This window comes from Triplophysa dalaica, chromosome 15 (assembly GCF_015846415.1).
Source record: "Triplophysa dalaica isolate WHDGS20190420 chromosome 15, ASM1584641v1, whole genome shotgun sequence".
NCBI lineage: Eukaryota > Metazoa > Chordata > Actinopteri > Cypriniformes > Nemacheilidae > Triplophysa > Triplophysa dalaica.
Window position 1 is genome coordinate 17,156,999 of NC_079556.1, and position 18,975 is coordinate 17,175,973.

General features: G+C 40.2%; 1 protein-coding gene across 3 annotated transcripts; it reads left to right on the forward strand.

Annotated features, from left to right (window-relative positions):
* The first annotated feature begins 309 nt into the window (after positions 1 to 309).
* On the forward strand, positions 310 to 18,862 carry ttbk2a (tau tubulin kinase 2a). 3 transcript variants are annotated; one of them, XM_056768269.1, is made up of 16 exons: positions 310 to 850; positions 2,708 to 2,858; positions 6,859 to 7,006; positions 8,098 to 8,171; positions 8,467 to 8,607; positions 8,722 to 8,826; positions 8,912 to 8,977; positions 9,056 to 9,148; positions 9,229 to 9,354; positions 9,447 to 9,604; positions 9,718 to 9,922; positions 10,008 to 10,219; positions 10,302 to 10,848; positions 12,415 to 12,747; positions 14,851 to 15,677; positions 15,824 to 18,862. In XM_056768269.1, the coding sequence occupies exons 2-16, from the start codon at positions 2,790 to 2,792 to the stop codon at positions 16,269 to 16,271; spliced, it is 3,552 nt and encodes a 1,183-aa protein (XP_056624247.1). In that variant the 5' UTR covers positions 310 to 850; positions 2,708 to 2,789; the 3' UTR covers positions 16,272 to 18,862. The 3 variants fall into 3 exon arrangements, with proteins under 3 accessions (XP_056624247.1, XP_056624245.1, XP_056624248.1); XM_056768267.1 differs by having other exon boundaries at positions 311 to 850; positions 2,705 to 2,858; XM_056768270.1 differs by lacking the exon at positions 12,415 to 12,747 and having other exon boundaries at positions 311 to 850; positions 2,705 to 2,858.
* Positions 18,863 to 18,975: the final 113 nt, after the last annotated feature.

Sequence of the window (18,975 nt, forward strand, 5' to 3'; positions counted from 1 at the left end):
TTTCGCTGATTAAAGTAACAGGTACTACGTGACCGGACAATCGTTTAAACTACTTCAACAGAACTGTGAATAATAGTTTAAACATAAATTATTATCTTAAAAATCTTTCGCATAAATTACAATAGAAATAAACGGTAAAATGTAAACCTCTCAACGCTTTTCTTTAAATCTACTGAAAACTTGCCCCGCCCATTTTTAAAAGCACGTTTCAAACTAAAGGCCTATTCTGCACGTTCATTTTCATAAACGCACACTTTTGAACACTATAACGTTGAATTTGATTTCGGCGGCGTTTAGACATTCTTTGATTAGTTTCTTTTAGACAAACTTCAGATCCATATGTTGCTTGACGACTACATGTTTAATGGCAGTCCATAATGATTGTTTATGGTCAGTCACAAAAAGCTGTGCATTTTAGTATATCACCCACAATTTTCAGGCTGTCACATAATTATGCAATTTCGTCTTGTTCGACAGCAGAGAGCGCTATTCACTTACATCTCGACTAGAGAAGCGCGCTCTCGGAGAGTCCGCGGGCACCAGCAGAGTGGAATTCTAGTTCACGCGCCTGCTGTTGCGAAGGGCGATAGCGTCGCGAACGAGCGCGCAGCAGACAGACTGATCGGAGAAGGACGTCACGAATCTGCAGAGATGCTGACGGAACAGCGAGAATAAAGGGACGTATACGCTGCTATCCGTGCATATGTCAGAGCGCAGAATACCTCCGTTCGTCTTCATGGATTAGCATTTCCCGTATTTATACCATTTGACGTCTTCAACATGATTGTTAAGTTTTTTTGTGAGATAAAATAACCACACCACACCCGGCGCTGTGAGGATCGGGATTGAGGTAAGAAACATGGATGCAGACACACGGCAGGATGACATGCCGTCAGTGGCAGCTGCACTCATAGAAACGTAACGCTTAGAAATGTTTGGGGACTGGTCTGTTTTTAAGGTCGTTTTCAGTTAATGTTAATATAAAAGATAAAGTGTGTAGGCGTGTGGGGATGCGTTGTGTGTGTTGACTGTAGCAACGCAACACATCGAGCTGCGCGGATCACATTTCAGCACAGCGGGCCGCTGCCATTAAACCAGATCACATTTTAAGAGACCGTACATTTAACGTTACCTTAAGTGTTACCATGATAATAAAATATCGGATGTGTTTAACATCAAATGTCATTCCCCTTTCCCGAAAGCAGAATTTGCAAAGTAAAGCAGCAAACGTCATGCTATATAATCAGATAATAATTAAACCATTATAACAGGCCCTCCAAAAGACCGTTTAGTACATTACAAAGTGTTATACAATGTGACTTTCAGTCACCTTAACATTGCGTAGTTGTGTCATTCATTTGATACGTTACTCTATGTGAAAGCTTAGCGCATCAATGACAGCTGTCAATCACTATAAGCTCTTTAAAAGCAGGAAAGGTAAATCTGACGTTAGAGAAAATTAAAGGTCTCGGATGGGCTGTGGCCTTACATTCAGCCAAAGTAACAACAGGGTAATTGTGTACTTTAAACAGTACAGGGAACTTATACAAAAAGTGCGTTGGAGTGAAGCAATTGAATGTCACCCTAAAAATGCCCTTTTAACGAAGTTAAAGGGATATTTCACCCCAAAACTCCAATTTGCTCACCGATTATTTACTCACCCCCTGGCCATCCGAGATGTAGGTGACATTATTTCCATAGCTGGTTTACGCTGGTCAAACCAGCATAAAAACATACCTTATCCAACCAAGCTGTTTTTTCAACCGTGATGAATGTGACAGGTTGTCAAATAAAGCAATCTACTTTCTCCTTTCAGTTTCAATGTTATATTATAACATAAAATTATAATTATATTTATATATGAGGAACTAATTAGTACATTTCCAAGAAAGCAATGATGGAATGCGTGCGCACGTGTGTGGTCTATTGTCAGTCTGGTGTATTTATTTTAAAAGCTAAAAGCATTGTTTATGTATGGTCTAATTTTAAATTTACTTGACTTTGTCTACTAGTGTTAAATCCTAGAAGTTTCCTCTTGAAGTCCTATAATTATTATTTACTTTACACCTTTCATAAGCCTATACTCGTGTGAATAGCCCAACATGTAAACATTACCTTAGATATTTTCCTTAGATATGATGCCCTAACCTCGATTAACTACTCTGTAATGTCAAGCTTCTCATAAATAAGAACAATACCTCTTGACAATGTGTCTTATCAAGCATCAGCGTTCCTAAATCCATCTTGTTTATGTTTGTCTGGATGTTTTCATTAAGGCCTAAGGATATCGCTGTGATTATTTCAGTTCAGTATAGTGCTCTTTAAAATGCTTGAATCCATAAGTGACTGGATGTTAACATCTGCTTGCGTCAGACCTCAGTCACCTAACAAATCCATCACCAGTCTTTTAATATTAGCCTTTCACTGTTCCTGTGTAATTACCATAACATCACCATATAGCTCAACGAGGATTCAAAGATCTTTTCAATATTTTTTCCTCCATAAAATGGTTGCAAATTGTTGAAAACTGCTAACAGTGTTTGTCAAACTCCAAACATATTTCATATGTGGTATGATTCAAATATGCCTGTTATTATCTCTATGAAAAGTAAACCAATCACTTATTTTTGTTGTCTCCCACATATACAGTACATGTATCTTGTTTATATAGCAGTAATAAAATGATGTTATGTGTTTGTTTTAGCAGGCACCTTAAGGCTCCAATGCCTGCCTCAGACCCCTCTCGCCGGCGTTAGGGGACAAGCTCAGAGCAAATCACAGAAGACAGAATGAGTGCAGGGCTGGAGCAGACAGACATCCTGTCTACGGGCATCGTGGTGAAGGAACGATGGAAAGTAGTAAGTCTTCAGTTCTATTTTTATTTTATCAGATCTTTGACTGTGATTTGGTTCAGGCTGGTTTATACTGCTTCGTGTCTGGCTGACCATTACGGCCTTAAGCATATTGACCAAGTTAGTTCTGCTGATTATGCTACTGTAGTAAGGAGACATCATTATGGAGACCCAAATCATCCACAGAATACGTGTTAGCATACAGCTTGTACCAGCAGTATTTGCCTGCCAAACACTGGACTTCTTTTAGCGGTGTGTCTGGGTGACTTTCACTGTGTAAAGAATAGTGGCAGGTTGTGACTCACTCTTTACACTGCTCTCGTGGTGCAGTGTCTTGTGTGTTCAGTAGAATGTTGTTTCCTGTGACGACACAAATTGTATAATCCTGCATCTCTATGTACTTGGATATCTAAAGGGAAAAGGAAATGACACAAGAGGGCAGAGGAATTAGTGACACAAAGGGATACATGAGGCCATGAGAATTATGTTACAAAATGTAAAAAATATTTTGGAAGTTAATAGGACAAATATTATGCTGTGTACAGCAGACTACCAAGGCATACCTTATATTTTTTGTTTATTTAACCCTAAAACGACAATGTGGAGAAATTTGTCCAAAACCATTTTGTTTTTAAAATAAAAATGGGGCTGTGTGTACTTTTTTTGCAGGATCTATTGACAGAAATGCAATATAATATACATAACTATATCTTCCGAGGTGTATAAAAACCTTACATAATGAAGCGTTATGTTTTAATACCTTGGAATAAGCTATTTCTATCTACAGTACATATACTTGTGTGCCCTTGCATGGAATTCTGTCAGGAATACACTGGGGAAGAACCCAATTGCAGGCAGCAGGGATGAAGGGGTTAATAGATGGGATTTGTTTAACATAATATCAAAATATCCACGAAAGGGTAAAGCAATAATAATGAAGTAATAATGATAAAAAATAAACAGAAACAAAGACTCACTAACACTAGACTAGAACAACACTTGGCAAAACTACACTAAACACTTACTAAGATTCAACAAGGTAATCCAAAGAGAAACATATATAACAGCATGGACGTGGTAGCAAACACAATGACAGAACACAGTGGAACATGAGAACTATATAAAGGGGATCAAATCAAACAGAGACATGTGTGGGGCATGAACTAATTAACAAGCAGTAACGAGAGGAAAGGGCGGGAACAGAGACAAGACCTGGAGAGAGAGTATGGCAAACGAAAAGATCCAAAACTCTCTCTCTCACCACATGAAATAAGGAATCCTCTTATGATTCTGCCCCAAGACCAAGAAACACATGACCTGACGAGGCAGAATCATGACAGAATTCACCATGTAGGGTTCTACAGTAGCCCTAAACAGACAAACTGCTCTGAGCGTGTATCGTAAATAAATGATCTCCGTCGATAAAGAAGCGAAATCGTGGTGTCCAATTTGTTCCGTGCTTCTAAAGAGAGGTACTGCGGCCGATTTGCCATCTGGCAATTCTGGCAAATGCCAGAGGGGCCGGAACCGTTAAAAAAAAATATGTACAAAATATTTGACAAGCCGAAACAGGATTGGTTTTTATTGTTTGCACCACAATTTCACTATGGTTACAATAATAATAATATTAATCGGCATCCGCCGGCCTGGTCCCGAGACCAGAGTTGGCCGTTCAGTCACGCGCGTCATCAGAGAGGACTGGAGTGCCAGTGCAACACGAGCTAATGGTCAGTCAAAGCTAGATAATGGACCATAAAAAAAAGGAAAGGCGGTGCAGAAAAAATTAGAGAAGCAAAAAAGGGCTCTTAAATCCGACGCTGCCAAATGCGTAAAATTAACCAAACTCTTTTCAAAAGGTTTAAATTCGGCTGCTGCACCAGGGGACAGCAGTGCCGTAGAGGTTAGAAGACAAAAAAACACAGCTAGTTAGACTGGTAAAGCTAGAATTGCATGGCTGAAATATAAGTAGATAAGGTGGAATTTAGAATAAACACTGTTTACTAAACAGACTGAGACTGCTGTAGGCTACTTGTGATATAGTAGCTCTGTACACATCAAAAACCTAGAATAAAAGCCATAGTACTGTGGATATTTGTAATGAACTTTACTTTGAATAAAAATGTCATAATATTAAAATAATACATTGAACACCATATCTATTGGTTACAGTATATCATTAATCCTATTGTGGAACATAGGCTTTTTTTTTACAAGCACTTTAATTCAATATTCAGATGAGCTATGTGACGGGGTATGAGACACGGCAGACACAGAGCAGTGGTAAAAGCAACCCCAGTGGGGAATTTAATAAACAACATAAAATATATGGTCAAAAAGGTACCATTCGGGTGCTCATAAATAATAATATGCCAGTTGGTGCTCGTGAATGGAGATCCTCATCCCTACTCCCCTCGCTGTCCTTCCGTCTTCCTCTCTGGGGCGAAATGGGAACAGCGGTTGTAGCCTCTCGACACAGGACCTCGAGTGTTCTGTGCACATGGCCTTTATGCCCGCCAGCTAATCCAGCGCAGGTGTGGCGCAATCAGTGCAAGCTGCCGGGCTGTTGCCCAGGTGACGCTGATCCCAGGTCACATTCCCCCCAAGCGTCAACCTGGTCTCCGATCGCTCCTATAGGCACTTCGGGAGAATCGTAGGGGTGGGTGGGGAAATGGGGGCTAACATCCCAGCCCATGCTGGCTGGTTGAAAGGCCAGTTTAAAGACGGACTGGATCTCCGGCTGGTCCTCGTGTAGGACTCCCTTCCTCGGCAGCGCCCTCGTCCCGCTGTGCCGTTTCCTCCGTCGGCTAGGCAGCTTCTTCCGGCAGCTGGGTACCTCTCTGGCAGCTAAGCAGCGCACTTGGGTGACTCGGCAGCACTCTCCGGCAGCTCCATCGCTCGGTCGGGCGGCTAACAACAGGCTCTGGGGTCTGGACAGCTCTGTCGTGCAACTAAGTAGTGCTCTCTGTCGGCTTGTCCGCTCCTTCTGCCGTCGGGATCGTCCCTTGGTTCGGCGCCATCGATCTCTCTGCCTCTCTCCTCTTCTTCGCCCCTGGGTTCCTCCCTCTTGGGCGGTCGAGTCAAACACAGGCAAAGACACACCTATTACTTCTGCTACTATTTATAGTTTTTGCCATATATTCTATTCCATTTTGTGCTATTGTTATTACTATTATAACTATTCCAATTTTGAGAGCAGTCAGTGAGAAAACATTTTGCTATAATGTGTATTAACTAGGATGTTGCTGGAATCATTAAAGCCAGAGACTCCTGGTCTCCAGTATCATTTACATTTAGGCATTTGGCAGACACTTTTATCCAAAGCAACTTACATTGCTTTATCCTACACATTTTACATAGGTATTTGCAATCCCCTGGGATCGAACCCACAACCTTGCGTTGTTAACGCAAGGGGAATACATTTGACAACAATCCTATTTAAAATATTGAATATGAAATTAGTAACTAGTAATTAATTGCTTTTTCAGAGTAACTTACCCAAGACAATATGGAAATGACAAAAAGGTTTTGGACTATGGAAAATCATGCTTTAAAAATTTAAGAAAGACGGGTGTCGTCCAACCACAAATTTACTATGATCTCTCGGCATAATAACTATAGTTTACTTTCTGTGGATATGGTGTTTGTACAGTAAAACTGTAGTAATGCAAATTGTAATCAACTCGCCAAAAACAATAATAAAACAGTGGTTAATTGTTATATGGGTATGTTTGGGCCCCCCTTTTCTCTTTTATATTGTCTGCCAGGTGAAATTATACTGCAGCTACCTATTCTCAATAAGCTGCAGAATTTGAGGTACTGTATGTCTATAAAAAAAATTGGTGACTAGTTTGGAAGCACACTTCAATGTTTGTGGTTGGGTTTTTAAAATCAAAGTAAAAGTAAAAGCATTTTACAAACAATATTATACAATATTGCCAAAAAGAGCAAAGAACCAACCAGTGCATGCATAATGATCTCATTCCTTCTTATTGCTTTTTTGCGATAGGTGAAAAAAATTGGTGGTGGTGGCTTTGGAGAGATCTACGAGGCTCTGGACCTAATGCTCCGAACCAGCATGGCTCTGAAAGCAGAGTCAGCCCAACAGCCTAAGCAAGTTTTGAAGATGGAAGTGGCGGTGCTAAAGAAACTTCAAGGCAAGTTGAGCAGATAGTTTTCCCTATGAAGAAAACATTAATGGTGTAAGATAACCAATTGGCCGATAAATAAGTTATATAAGTTATTCAAATATGTTGACTTCTTAAATGGTTTCTGTATAAAATTCTAGCGTAAGTAGATACTTTATGAAACTCTACATATTTGAAGAGAACCATGGTGAAATAGAGAAGAGCAATGCTACTGTATTTGTGAGAAGCACATTGTCATAAGGTACCATAAGAATTCATAAGCATGAGAGCAAACCTTGTCTTCTCTTGTTCTGGGCAAAGTATCAACAAATCAATTAGTCCAGCAATGACACCATCATTATCCTTCTTCCCCCCCTGTACAATCCTCCATAAAAACCTCTCCCTTCTGCTTATGGATAAAATCAATGTACTCGTATCATGTTGGCTGTAATATGGCAATATAGTAGAACCGAGTGGCTGTTATCTCTTCCTGAGGGTAAAGGCTCGTAATGGGAGCTCTCTCTCTGCTCCACACCCTCTTATCTTACTAGTGATGTGAGCAAAAAAGGGCCTCACTACCGTTGACTCACACATGATGTGACATGACATCTTTCTATTCAAACTTGACACTATCATAATAAGAACCATGGTTTTGGGAATGGGAACATGGCATGCCATGTGTTTGCTTTTTTGATAGTCCTGTTTTATGGTAGTGTCATGTTATTCAGTTAATTACATTGGAGGACCATGTAAATATTATGGTAGGCTAAATATATATTTAAGGGGGCTTTTCTGTTGTGAGTTACACCAAATATTTAGCTAGTTATGACAATTTTCCACTCCTCTTGACTTCTGCTGCTGTACCTTTAAGACGTTAATATGATTTTTTTATAATGGGTTAAACCTTTTATGTGAAATGATGACTGCCCCAGCTGAGTTGCTAATAACAAAATAGATGTTGATATATTTCTACTGCACCTGCAGTCTGGATGGACTTGGGAGAAACTGGATTTTGTCTCATGTCTTTATGAGACATGTCTAATTTTAACAGTTGTTGGAGGAAATGTACATGCCATTATGTTAGTATGTAGTCAAATAAAGTGTTTTTTTACCTATTTCAGGAAAAGATCACGTTTGTCGTTTTTTTGGATGTGGCCGCAATGATCGCTTCAATTATGTTGTCATGGAGCTTCAGGTAAAAACTGACTGAAAGGATACTCTTTCATGCCTTTGATCTGTCTTTTACTCTGTGTCCCTGATTTGTATAATCAAAAAATACTTTGTATTGAAAGTATTGAAAATAAACATGAAGAACATTTTCAAGAACAATATGTTATTTGTTTAGGAATAGGATCCTTCATTTAGAAATGAATGTGGTGACTTCAGACTTTGTAGCATTGATGCGTTTATTCAAAGCTTTCATTTAAACCTGTCTATGAGTCAAAAGTTGGCGCCGTAGTGGTTTATTCTTGTATTTTTGTCTGTTGCAGGGTCGTAATTTAGCAGACCTGAGGAGGAGTATGAACCGCGGCACTTTCACAGTCAGCACTACTCTCAGACTGGGTGTGCAGATACTGGAGGCTATTGAGAGCATCCACTCAGTGGGCTTTTTACACCGTGACATAAAACCGGTGAGAAGTGCCAGTTTGACAACAGCAGTTAAACAATCAAATTGTTACAAATATCATTATTTGTTGTAAATAAAAACTCAAAGAACGACTTGTGCTTATTCACACTGTCTTTAGTCCAACTTTGCCATGGGCCGCTTCCCCAACACATGTCGCACTTGCTACATGTTAGACTTTGGCTTGGCTCGGCAATTTACTAACTCCTTACAAGAAGTCAGACCGGTGAGTATCAGCACTGCTCTGAATCCATCTGAAGTTCAGGTGTGGTTTATAAACACATCTTTGCATCTTTTTATTTCTCTCTTAGCCCCGCCCTGTTGCTGGTTTTAGGGGAACGGTGCGCTACGCCTCGATCAACGCTCACAAGAACAAGGTCAGAAACTCTATTAAACTATCAAGAACAATCAACATAAATTAGATTTTCTGATTCCTTTTGGTCTATTGTTCACAGGAAATGGGAAGACATGATGACTTGTGGTCCTTGTTCTACATGCTGGTGGAGTTTTTGGTCGGGCAGCTACCCTGGAGGAAGATTAAGGACAAGGTGCTGATCAGGCTGGAGACAGAAATGCAATTTTTCTGAGGATTGGGAAGTGATGGTAATGTTTGTATAATTTTTTTTAGGAGCAAGTGGGGAAGTTAAAAGATACATATGATCATCGGCTCATGCTCAAACATCTGCCCCCGGAGTTTAGTGTCTTTCTGGACCACATCAGCAATCTGGACTATTTCACCAAACCAGATTATCAGGTAAAATATCTGCGTAAATCTATATCATTGTTATTCTAAAGGTCTGTGGAATATCTAACAGTGATTGGTCAATCTTGACCTCTTTACATTAGCAACTGAGGACCGTTTTTGAAAAGAGCATGAGAACTTACAACGTAGTGGAGAATGACCCCTATGACTGGGAAAGGATGAGCTCAGATAGCACAATGACGATCATCACAGCGGCAAACACCCCACAGCACCACACACGCCTCACGCCAGCTCAGATGGGGTAGGTCCATGTGAATGCTGAACTTCAAGTGCATTGAGCACTCTTTGTGAGGTCACATTTTTTGTGGTAGTAGAAATGCACTAGAGCTTTCAGGTTCTTCTGTTCTTTTGCAGCATTGTGAATGCCTCCATGGTGCCAGGAGATTTTCAGAAAGAGAACACAGATGAAGTTCTCCAGGACGAGCATCTCAGTGATGGCGACAATGCCCGGCCTGAGAACCTTCCTGGGTCTCCAAACCATCCTCTCGGGCACCAGGAAACCGATGTATGGGAGGACCTGGACCGTAATCGTAACCAAATCTGTTCTCCAGTCTGGAAGGTAGGGGAATGTGTACCATCCACAGCATTATTTATAGACACCAACTTTGTGTTGGGTTTTATATCATGTTGTCCTCTCTTACTAGATGGGAACAGAAGGGGAGCATAGTAACCACGGAAATCAGAGCCCCCATGGTGGACCCAGCATCGGTTCTCCGGTGCGAGTCCGCTCAGAGGTGGTGCCTTCAGACAGAGACACTCCTCTTCTGAGGAAACTGCGCAATATCCATAGTTTTGAGCTGGAGAAGAGACTCACTTTGGAGACCAAACCCAACACAGAGCGCTTTGTGGAGGCCTGGTAAGTCACTTCCACAATAAAGTTAAATACAGAATTGCTTCTGCAGCCTTAAAATCTGTTTTCAAACTGTTTCCATGAGTAGTAAGCAGCCACCTGCTCCAGTGAAGGAAAGCGATGGTAATGGTGTCCTTTGCTTGGCTAATGGAAATCAAGGAGAGCGCGTTTGGCACTACGACGAGGAATTCCGCTTGAATGATGGCTCACCCAAGCTTGCCTCCCTGGCGTCTCTTGAGCTCGGCGACGGCGCTGCTAACAGCGGCTATGTAGCTCTAAACCTGAGCTCAGGGTTGCAGGATGTCGAGTTGCGAGACTGGGTGATTGTGGAGAAGGGCTCTGATCTGCAGGACTTCAGAGAGGCGGTTGGAAGCAGCCCTGATCGGGAGGCCAAAGTCAGTAAGAGCCCATCAGGTGAATGTGAAGAGGAGCCAGAGGTATTGCAGCCAATGGATGAATCACCGGATAAAGAGTCAAGTCCTAGTCTAGTACAAGGAGACATCCTTACACCTCACACCAGCCAGGACCCAATAAGAATGGACCGGTTGGAACTGAGTGTAGTTCCTACAGCAGGTGGACCTCCTGTTACCCCAACCAGCCATGGTGAGGCACTGGCTGAAGGGGCGCTAACACAGGTAACTACATGTCATATACATTTCAAATATTTTTTAAGATTTTCTACTACTTGGACTTCTGTCTATTGTTCACCAAAGTAGTGTCGATGGCAGCATAATATTTGTCTAATTGCCTAATTATTGTTAATGTAAATTAAGTCTAGGCTGCAAAAAACATTAATCTGTTTGGGAAGATTGGAAAAAAAAAAATTTGTTTCTACTATACAAATACTGTAAACTGTCTTAGATGTGACACAGCACTACGCTTATTATCTGGTGTGTGACCCTCAATAGTATCAAAAACAAATTGGTGCATATGTTTGATATTGTGCCCTGTTTCACCAGAGGTACACCGCCACCTGGTGGCCAAAGCGTACTTCTGTTACTTTTGTTTTGTGATGAAAAATGCTGATACACTAGACCAGGGTTCCTCAAATCTTACCCTGGAGGACCGGAGCACTGCAGAGTTTAGCTCCAGCCCTGATCAAACACACCTGAGCAAGCTAATCAAGTTGTTCAGTATCACTAGAAAATCACAGGTATGCAAGTTTGATCAGGGTTGGAGCTAAACTCTGCAGTGCTCCGGCCCTCCAGGGTAAGATTTGAGGAACCCTGCACTAGACTACTGCAGTGTTATCAAATGAGACACATTGTACAACATTTTATGATTAATACCTATTTTTAATAATACTAATATTTAATATATTTTATTAAATAAACTTAATTTTCACTACGTATTTTTTAAAGAGTGTTACAGGTATTATCTTTTAAACTATCCCACCGGACTTTTTCTCTCTAGTTACTTAGTTGTGGATGTCTTTAAGTGATAGTACACCAAATAATGAAAATTCTTTCATCATTTACTCACCTTCTTGTGATTTGAAACCCGTATGACTTTCTTTCTTCTGCAGGACATGAAAGAAGATATTTTATAGAATGTTGGTATACAAACAACGGCAGCACCCATGGACTGGCATTGGTTTTTGTGTCCATTGTTCGTTTACCAACATTGTTCAAAATATTGTCTTTTGTGTTCTTCGGAAGAAAGAAAGTCATACAAGTCTGAAATGACATGAGGGTGAGTATATGATCACAGAATGTTCATTTTTGGGTGAACTATCACTTTAAGGCACACACATGGTTGGCAGTAGGATAAAGGTGTTGAAGGCCATTCATTGGCAGGAAGAGTAATGAGATACAGAAAGATCATCCTCAGTCTCTGTTATGTCAGTTTATGTTAGTCTGAGTTAACTGATCCTGCTGCCTGAGCTCTCGTATCCTTATTGACCTGGTCAAGACAACCTGCTTATTCAAGCTCATTACTGACCCGCATAAAAGTTTTATTTTAGATCACTTGAGAATGCCACATGATTTTCTATAATCTCCCTACCTAGATGTATGATGCTGTGCACAAACACACACAGACAATACACACCTTTGCTGCTTCCTCCCTCTCTCTGAAGTTCCTTCTTTTTAATTAATCTTTTCACTCTTCAACATTTATTCCTTCCTTCGTCATTTTTACTACACATTCACTCGCCCCAACTTCATCACCTCCCATCACCGATCTTCACCTCCCTTTTTTAGCTGCCCACTTCTCCTGCATCCCAACTTGAGGAGCTTGTGGCTAGGACGTGTAGCCCCCTGCTCCTGCGCTCCCCCAGCCCGAACACCTTCTTGACCACCCTGTCGGACCCCCTGCACCAGCGTGCCCCACCCGGGATGCACCGCAGACAGTCTGCTGACCACCAACACCACCCTTCCTCCTCCACCTCTTCGTGCCACGCCTCGCTGCCATTGCCCTCCCAGGCCCGTGCTGTCTGTTCACCTGGACGCAGGAAACTTCCTGCCATTCCAGCAGCAGGTGCAAATACCAAGTTCCCCTCAGTCATACGAATCACCCGCGCTCAGCTTCAACAGGTGAATAGTCACTTCCCGCTGTGCTTCCCATTAATCCACATGCCCTGTCAATCCCGGCACACACCAAACATGTCTCTTCAGTCACAACATTTTCTACATTCAGTATGTTTTTGAATTTTTGGTCTCTCCTCAGAAAGCCCTTGGAATACTGTCCTTCGGTTGTGTTTGTGCATGTTCAAAATGATGTTTTTCTTTTGTCATAGTTTTGTCTGTTTCAAGGTTTGGAACAAAGCTAATGTGTTTCAGTTTTCTGAATTTGTAACTAACAACCGTGTTGCTTTTCTAATCTTTGTAAGTCAATTTTGATCTCTCCTGCAAAGTGTCTAGAAGTTCTATATACATTGTCTCTTCTCTAACATTGAGATGTTGCATGCGATTTCAAAAGAATCCGTTTGCATCGGCATGCAGGTTTTGTGAGATGTGTGTGGTCAAATACAGTGAAAACATTTAGTAAATTCATACAAGATTTAAGCCCTGTTCAGATTACAAGGGTCACTGCAAGTCACCAGGGGTTGGCGGATAGATCGCTAGTGGGCGTTCCCACTATTAGTGACGCTGACTGCAGGATAGCAGAATCACAGTAGCTCCCATCATCACTCCATTTGGCAGCCGCTCCCAAAAGTCGCTCCTCATAAAGATAAACACTTCTCAACTTTGTTGCGTCGCTAGACATGCCCCATGCGGTTGCCAAAAGTTGCTACTGCTCGTGTTGACGGAAGACGCCAGATCTCCACTGAAATGAATGGGTTCATGTCACTTTGTCGCTTGTAATCTGAATGGGGCATTTAAGGGGGAGTAAGCTGTTGAGAAAAGCTGTTGAAAACTGAAATCAAAACCAAAAAGTTTCACATGTTTTTTCTGTGTGTGTGCTGAAAAAACACACATGGGTCTTTCTCACGAAACCAAAGGAAACATCGTGGCAGTAAAGATTTTTATTTTAAGACAAAAAATAAGTGTCCCTGACTTATATTTTCATCCTAGGTCAAAATAATTTAAAGGACTGTACACACACACGAAGATTTTTACATTATGTTTGATTTAATGTAAAGAAATACATCGACCAGTACCTTTCAATGGCTAACATGTTACTTTATTTTATAGATAAAAGCGTAATATTCTCTTGTCAGCTGTTTATACAACTTTTTCATTCTCATTACCGATATAGGTTTTTTTCTGCATTTAAAAAAAATGTTAGATATATAATTTTAAATTAAAATATACTTTATTAATGTCAAATGATGTATTATTAATACAAACTTGCTTAGGCATCTTGGCTTCACTTTTTTAGCAAAACATGGGATTGACCATTTTAAATGGTTATAGTTATGAGAATTTTAAGGGCTTATTTTGTTAAAATTAAACGAATAATCGCATCCAGAATAAAAGTTTGTGTTAATGAAATAGACGTCTGTGTACTGTGCATATTCATTATGTATTTAGAAACACAAGAACATACACATACAATGTATATACAGTATTTTTTTGAAAACATTAAAGATGCATTTATTTTTTTAATTATATATAAACATCTATTAATTTTAATATTTTTCTTAAATATATGAATGTGTATGTTTTTATGAATACCAAATTAATATGCACTGTATACAAACATATATATAGTCAACTTTTATTCTGGATGTAATTAATCGCGATTTATCACTGATAAAAAAATATGTAAAATTTGTGCTAAACTGTCCTATAGTAATGCTTTTAAATATGTCACATCTTGTTTTTAGTGAATCAAAGGGAAATTTGTTGGTGCAGGTGTTTTTAAGAAAATTATGTTTAACATCTTGAAACCATAACTGACACAGTCCTGGCTGTATAAAAATATGAAAAAATGTGGATTAGACCAAACCACACAGTCCCATAAAACTCTCTTAACCAATCAGCAGTCAGGTGGAACAATAGCTCATGAGGATGGAGAGAGAGTGAGTTGATTTCAAACATCAACAGAGTTTCTCGCTTACTGCACCTATAAATTTGTGACCCCCAGTTGTCTTTCGAAAACTGTTACAGAATTTTTTCACAACTAACATTCGTTCAACTTGGATCATTGTCATGTCTGTGTTATGCATAGTTTATTCTCTCTTGCTCTTTCAGTTAACTGCTCAGCGGCCCTCTGTGCTGACCTCCCAGTTTGCATCTGAGAGTGCTCCACTGGAAAGACAGGATGTTGATAATGGTAACAATGAGATCCATCCACAAGAGAACACAGCAGAGATCAACTCTCTGCAGGAGCTGACCCCTCTCCAACCCACCAGCCCCTCGAATAGTGAAGGGAATGTTTTAATAAATGGTAATGGCAGCCCAGTACCGATTCTGATGCCGTCTCCATGCACACCTCCTTCTCCACATAGTCCAGTTTTGATGAACGGCTGCCATACACCTCCATCAAGTGCTCAGAGAGACGCCAATGACCCAAAAGAACCCTATAGTTATTTTCTTCACAACCAGTGCTCGCCGAAGGAGGACAAAGATGGTGTTTCCAACAGAAATGTCAGTCCTACCCCCGCGCCTCCAGCCTCCGCTCAAAATCCTCGACACAGCCGTATTCCAGTGTTGGAATCTTTTAGCCTTCTAGACCCACCACCAGGATCTGCTAAAGAGAAATTGCTGCAGAAGAGAGTTCACCACATCCCCATTTCACCTTCCGCCTCACCCTCAGTATCCTCAGAGAGGAGGGTTATCGTGGCTGCCATGCAGCAGGATCAGCTCTCCTCCGCCTCTTCTGAACGCTCTCAGGATGACGAGTCCGACCGCCAGGGGGAAGATGCACCATCGCTGTCTTCCTCCTCCAGCCCTCTTTTACGTAAAAGCAGGATCCCCCGCCCTGTCACACCCACAAGTACTACGGAAACTGTTACATCACACTTTCTGCCCCGGCCCCCTCCAGGAAAACCACCCAACCGCTCCACTTTGGATGGGAGGTAATTATGTTTGGTTGTCAAACCTAGCGTACTCAATTGCACAAACACAGACAATGTTTCATTCGTACAGTTTTCTTTTTTCATTAAGACATTGAATACCTTTCATTCATATGACAGGTTAATTTTTTCCCTGATTTGTTTTCCAGGCTTCGACGTTACAGGATTCGTGCCAGTAGCACCAGTGACCCAGAACTGCTGACTTGTCTGGCCCAGCTAATGAAGGCCAGTTCATCCCGCAGCTCTTCACACCACATCCGTTCCTCGCCACAACACACCGGTGCCAAACACATGTTTGTCAGTCCAACCAACGCTGTTCACATCCTCCACCAACGAAGCTCTAGCGCCTCCCCCCGCAGCTCCTCCTCACTACAGCGCTCCATAAGCTCCTCCCCGTCCCGCCACGAGCACCGCGCGGGCAATATGGGCCGCAGCCGCTCTCCTCCCAGTTTTTCGGGATCACCTCCTATACGCCGCTTGCATCCTCACATACATGAAGGATGCTGTGGCCGTCAGGCCCGCTCCGCTACTGTACACACCCAGCGGGGAAAGGCCGGCAGCCGTGAGGTCAGGTGCTCCAGCAAGCTGAGCAGATGAGTAAATGAATTTAAAAGGGAGCATATAGTTCCTGCGTTCCTGCATCTTTTGCCATTCTAGACGCTCCTTTGCCTTCTTTTTGTCATCGGCCTCATTTTTGAAATTTTAGCCTGTAGAACACTAAAGCTTGATGAGAGAACTTAAAAGTTTATTTGTGAGGCAGATGGACAAAGTGCTTTGTAGTTATTTGTTACTTTTCTTTAAAACATTCCAGAGCTTTTAAGAAGATGATTGTATGTATTGATATGGAGTTGTTTATTTGCATCAAGCTCGGCTGTTTTATAGTATTTATTGGGCTATTTATTTAAAGTTTGATGCACATTGCAGCTCTCATGAGTGCAGTGGCAGGTACACTGATTAATCATGCCACCCTCTCTCAGTTTTACTCTTGCTGTGTGCTTTAGCTACTGTCAGCATCTTGAGGTGTTGTTTTCCAAGGCATATTCGAAACAATCCTGAACGTGTTGATGCATCCAGGGTGGTTTTACAGCGTATGCTTGCAATGCATTGATCAAAAAGTAATATTTGTGGTAATGTAGTATGGTAGTGTAGTCCATGTTTCTGGCCAAAGTGAGTGCAAGACGAATGCCAACAAGCAGTTGTTCTTCCTCAAATAAAAATAAAAAAAGCTGATCATGGAAACAATCATGCAAGTGTTCTTGCACTTTGATGTGCCTAAAGAACTTTTGCTTTGGTATATACTGTATGGGACATGGCAGGGTCAAGCTTCCAAAATCTGGAGGAACAAGACAGTTTGGGTTTTTCTCCCTTTTGTTTTGACTAGATTTTCTGAGTTATGCAGTTTTCAGTGACACTGGTCCAGATTTAGTGCACAATAATGCACAATATATAAATGTATAAAGTTATATATTTATTGGGTATTTGAATGGCCATTTAGAATAATTAATACACATAATCACTACTGTCCGTAAGGGTTGAACTCTTATAACAAATAAGATAAACAAATGATAGCTGATAACTAACTGATAACTGATACAATAGCCAATCTTTGACTAAAAACTAATTATTATATGTGCCATCTAATGTCCGATCAATATTGAGGGAAATGGTTTTACATTCCAAAAGCTTAATATTGGTTCAAGCACTTTCTTTCACACTTAAGTTATCTTACTTATCTCATAAAAAATATTTTTCTAAAAAGCATGAAACTTATTTTCTTTAAAGACTGAGGCATCAACTCCCTGTCTTCCTTGTTTTGCTTATAATACACTGTATTGTAGCAACAGTTCCCGTACATGAACGAATCTTTGCATGCGCCACAGCAAAATAACAAAACGCTTACAATAAAACACAGCTAACTTTTTTTCTGTACTGTACCTGACATTTGTAGCCTGAGAAGTACTGCTTGTAAATAGTTTTCCCCCTGGCTTGTCTTAAATATATTCACATTGCCCACACTTTAACTTGAAATCAGCACTAAAGGAGAGATTGTCTGTGTTAAACTGACTTTCTTAATGCTTGACTGTATGTGGTTTGCCGGAGCATGTGAGATATTGACAGATAAAATCATGTTTATATTTTCTCCCAGGGACTGAGGGAAAGACATTTTTAAGATTTTTAGTCAGCAATTATTTATAATAACCATTACACTATAGTGTCGCATTTATTGTTGTTAATAGGGCAGATGTAATTCAGCTTTCACCTGTCCCAAGACGCTTTTCAGTTAGTAGATAGGCTACCATCCCTGCAATAAACCCAGTCTAATGGCTATAGGAGGTTACAAGGTTTTATCATATAACATTTAAATGGCCTTTAGAAGATAGTAAACATTTTCCCAGATTTTCCAGACAACTGCAAAAAGGCAGGTGTATGTATTCACAACATACTTTAAGCTAAGTAAAGTGATTTAACCCTATCAATGTTTTATCACAACAACAAAAAACTGATTTCAACATGCAATAGTACAATAAGAGAACAAATTAATTTTTAAAGTCTTTTCACCTCTCATCTTAAAGTGCATAGAGGGAGGTTCACTTGGTCTTATTTATTTTTTCAAAAATCTAAAACAATTTGCCTTTTGTAATATAAATTCACTAATGTCTTAAAATCAGTTTAATACTAAATTTTCCAAGAAAGCCTATTCAAACACAAACTTCTGCACTAAATATGCTCAGTTTAAGTCTGTTTTCATTGACATCCATTTTATTTAAGTATTAAATACTTTTACTGCACAGTATTTCTTTCCCTGCATTTTTGTCATCTGTAAGAATCTTTAGAAAGATTTAAATAAAAACTAGACTGTAAAAAATGTCCAAAGGGTCAATTCTTCTATTATTAACTACAATTTGTATTTGTATCACTATTATTTAATATTTTTCTTACCGCAAAATGTTGGTCTCTGTGAGGTTAAATGTATTGTACAGTGTACAAAAGATTGCTACGGGGAGGGTCTGCATTGTACATTAATGTAATTATTTTTCATTGTCAATTTTAATTTGTATCATAAATGCCTTGTATAGTGTTTTTTGTTTTGTTCATTTTTTGTTGTTGTTGTTTTTTCCTTTTTCATTTGGAATTATTTTGTATTTTATTTTTATAAACTTGCTATGAATAAAATTTTCATTGAGCATGCCAACAGACTCTGCCATTGTTGTTACTAGAAGAGGCTTTGTTTATATGATAACACATTGATGATCAGCAAGTTCTACGGAATGTTTACTAACATCAAATTAATGAAGAAAGT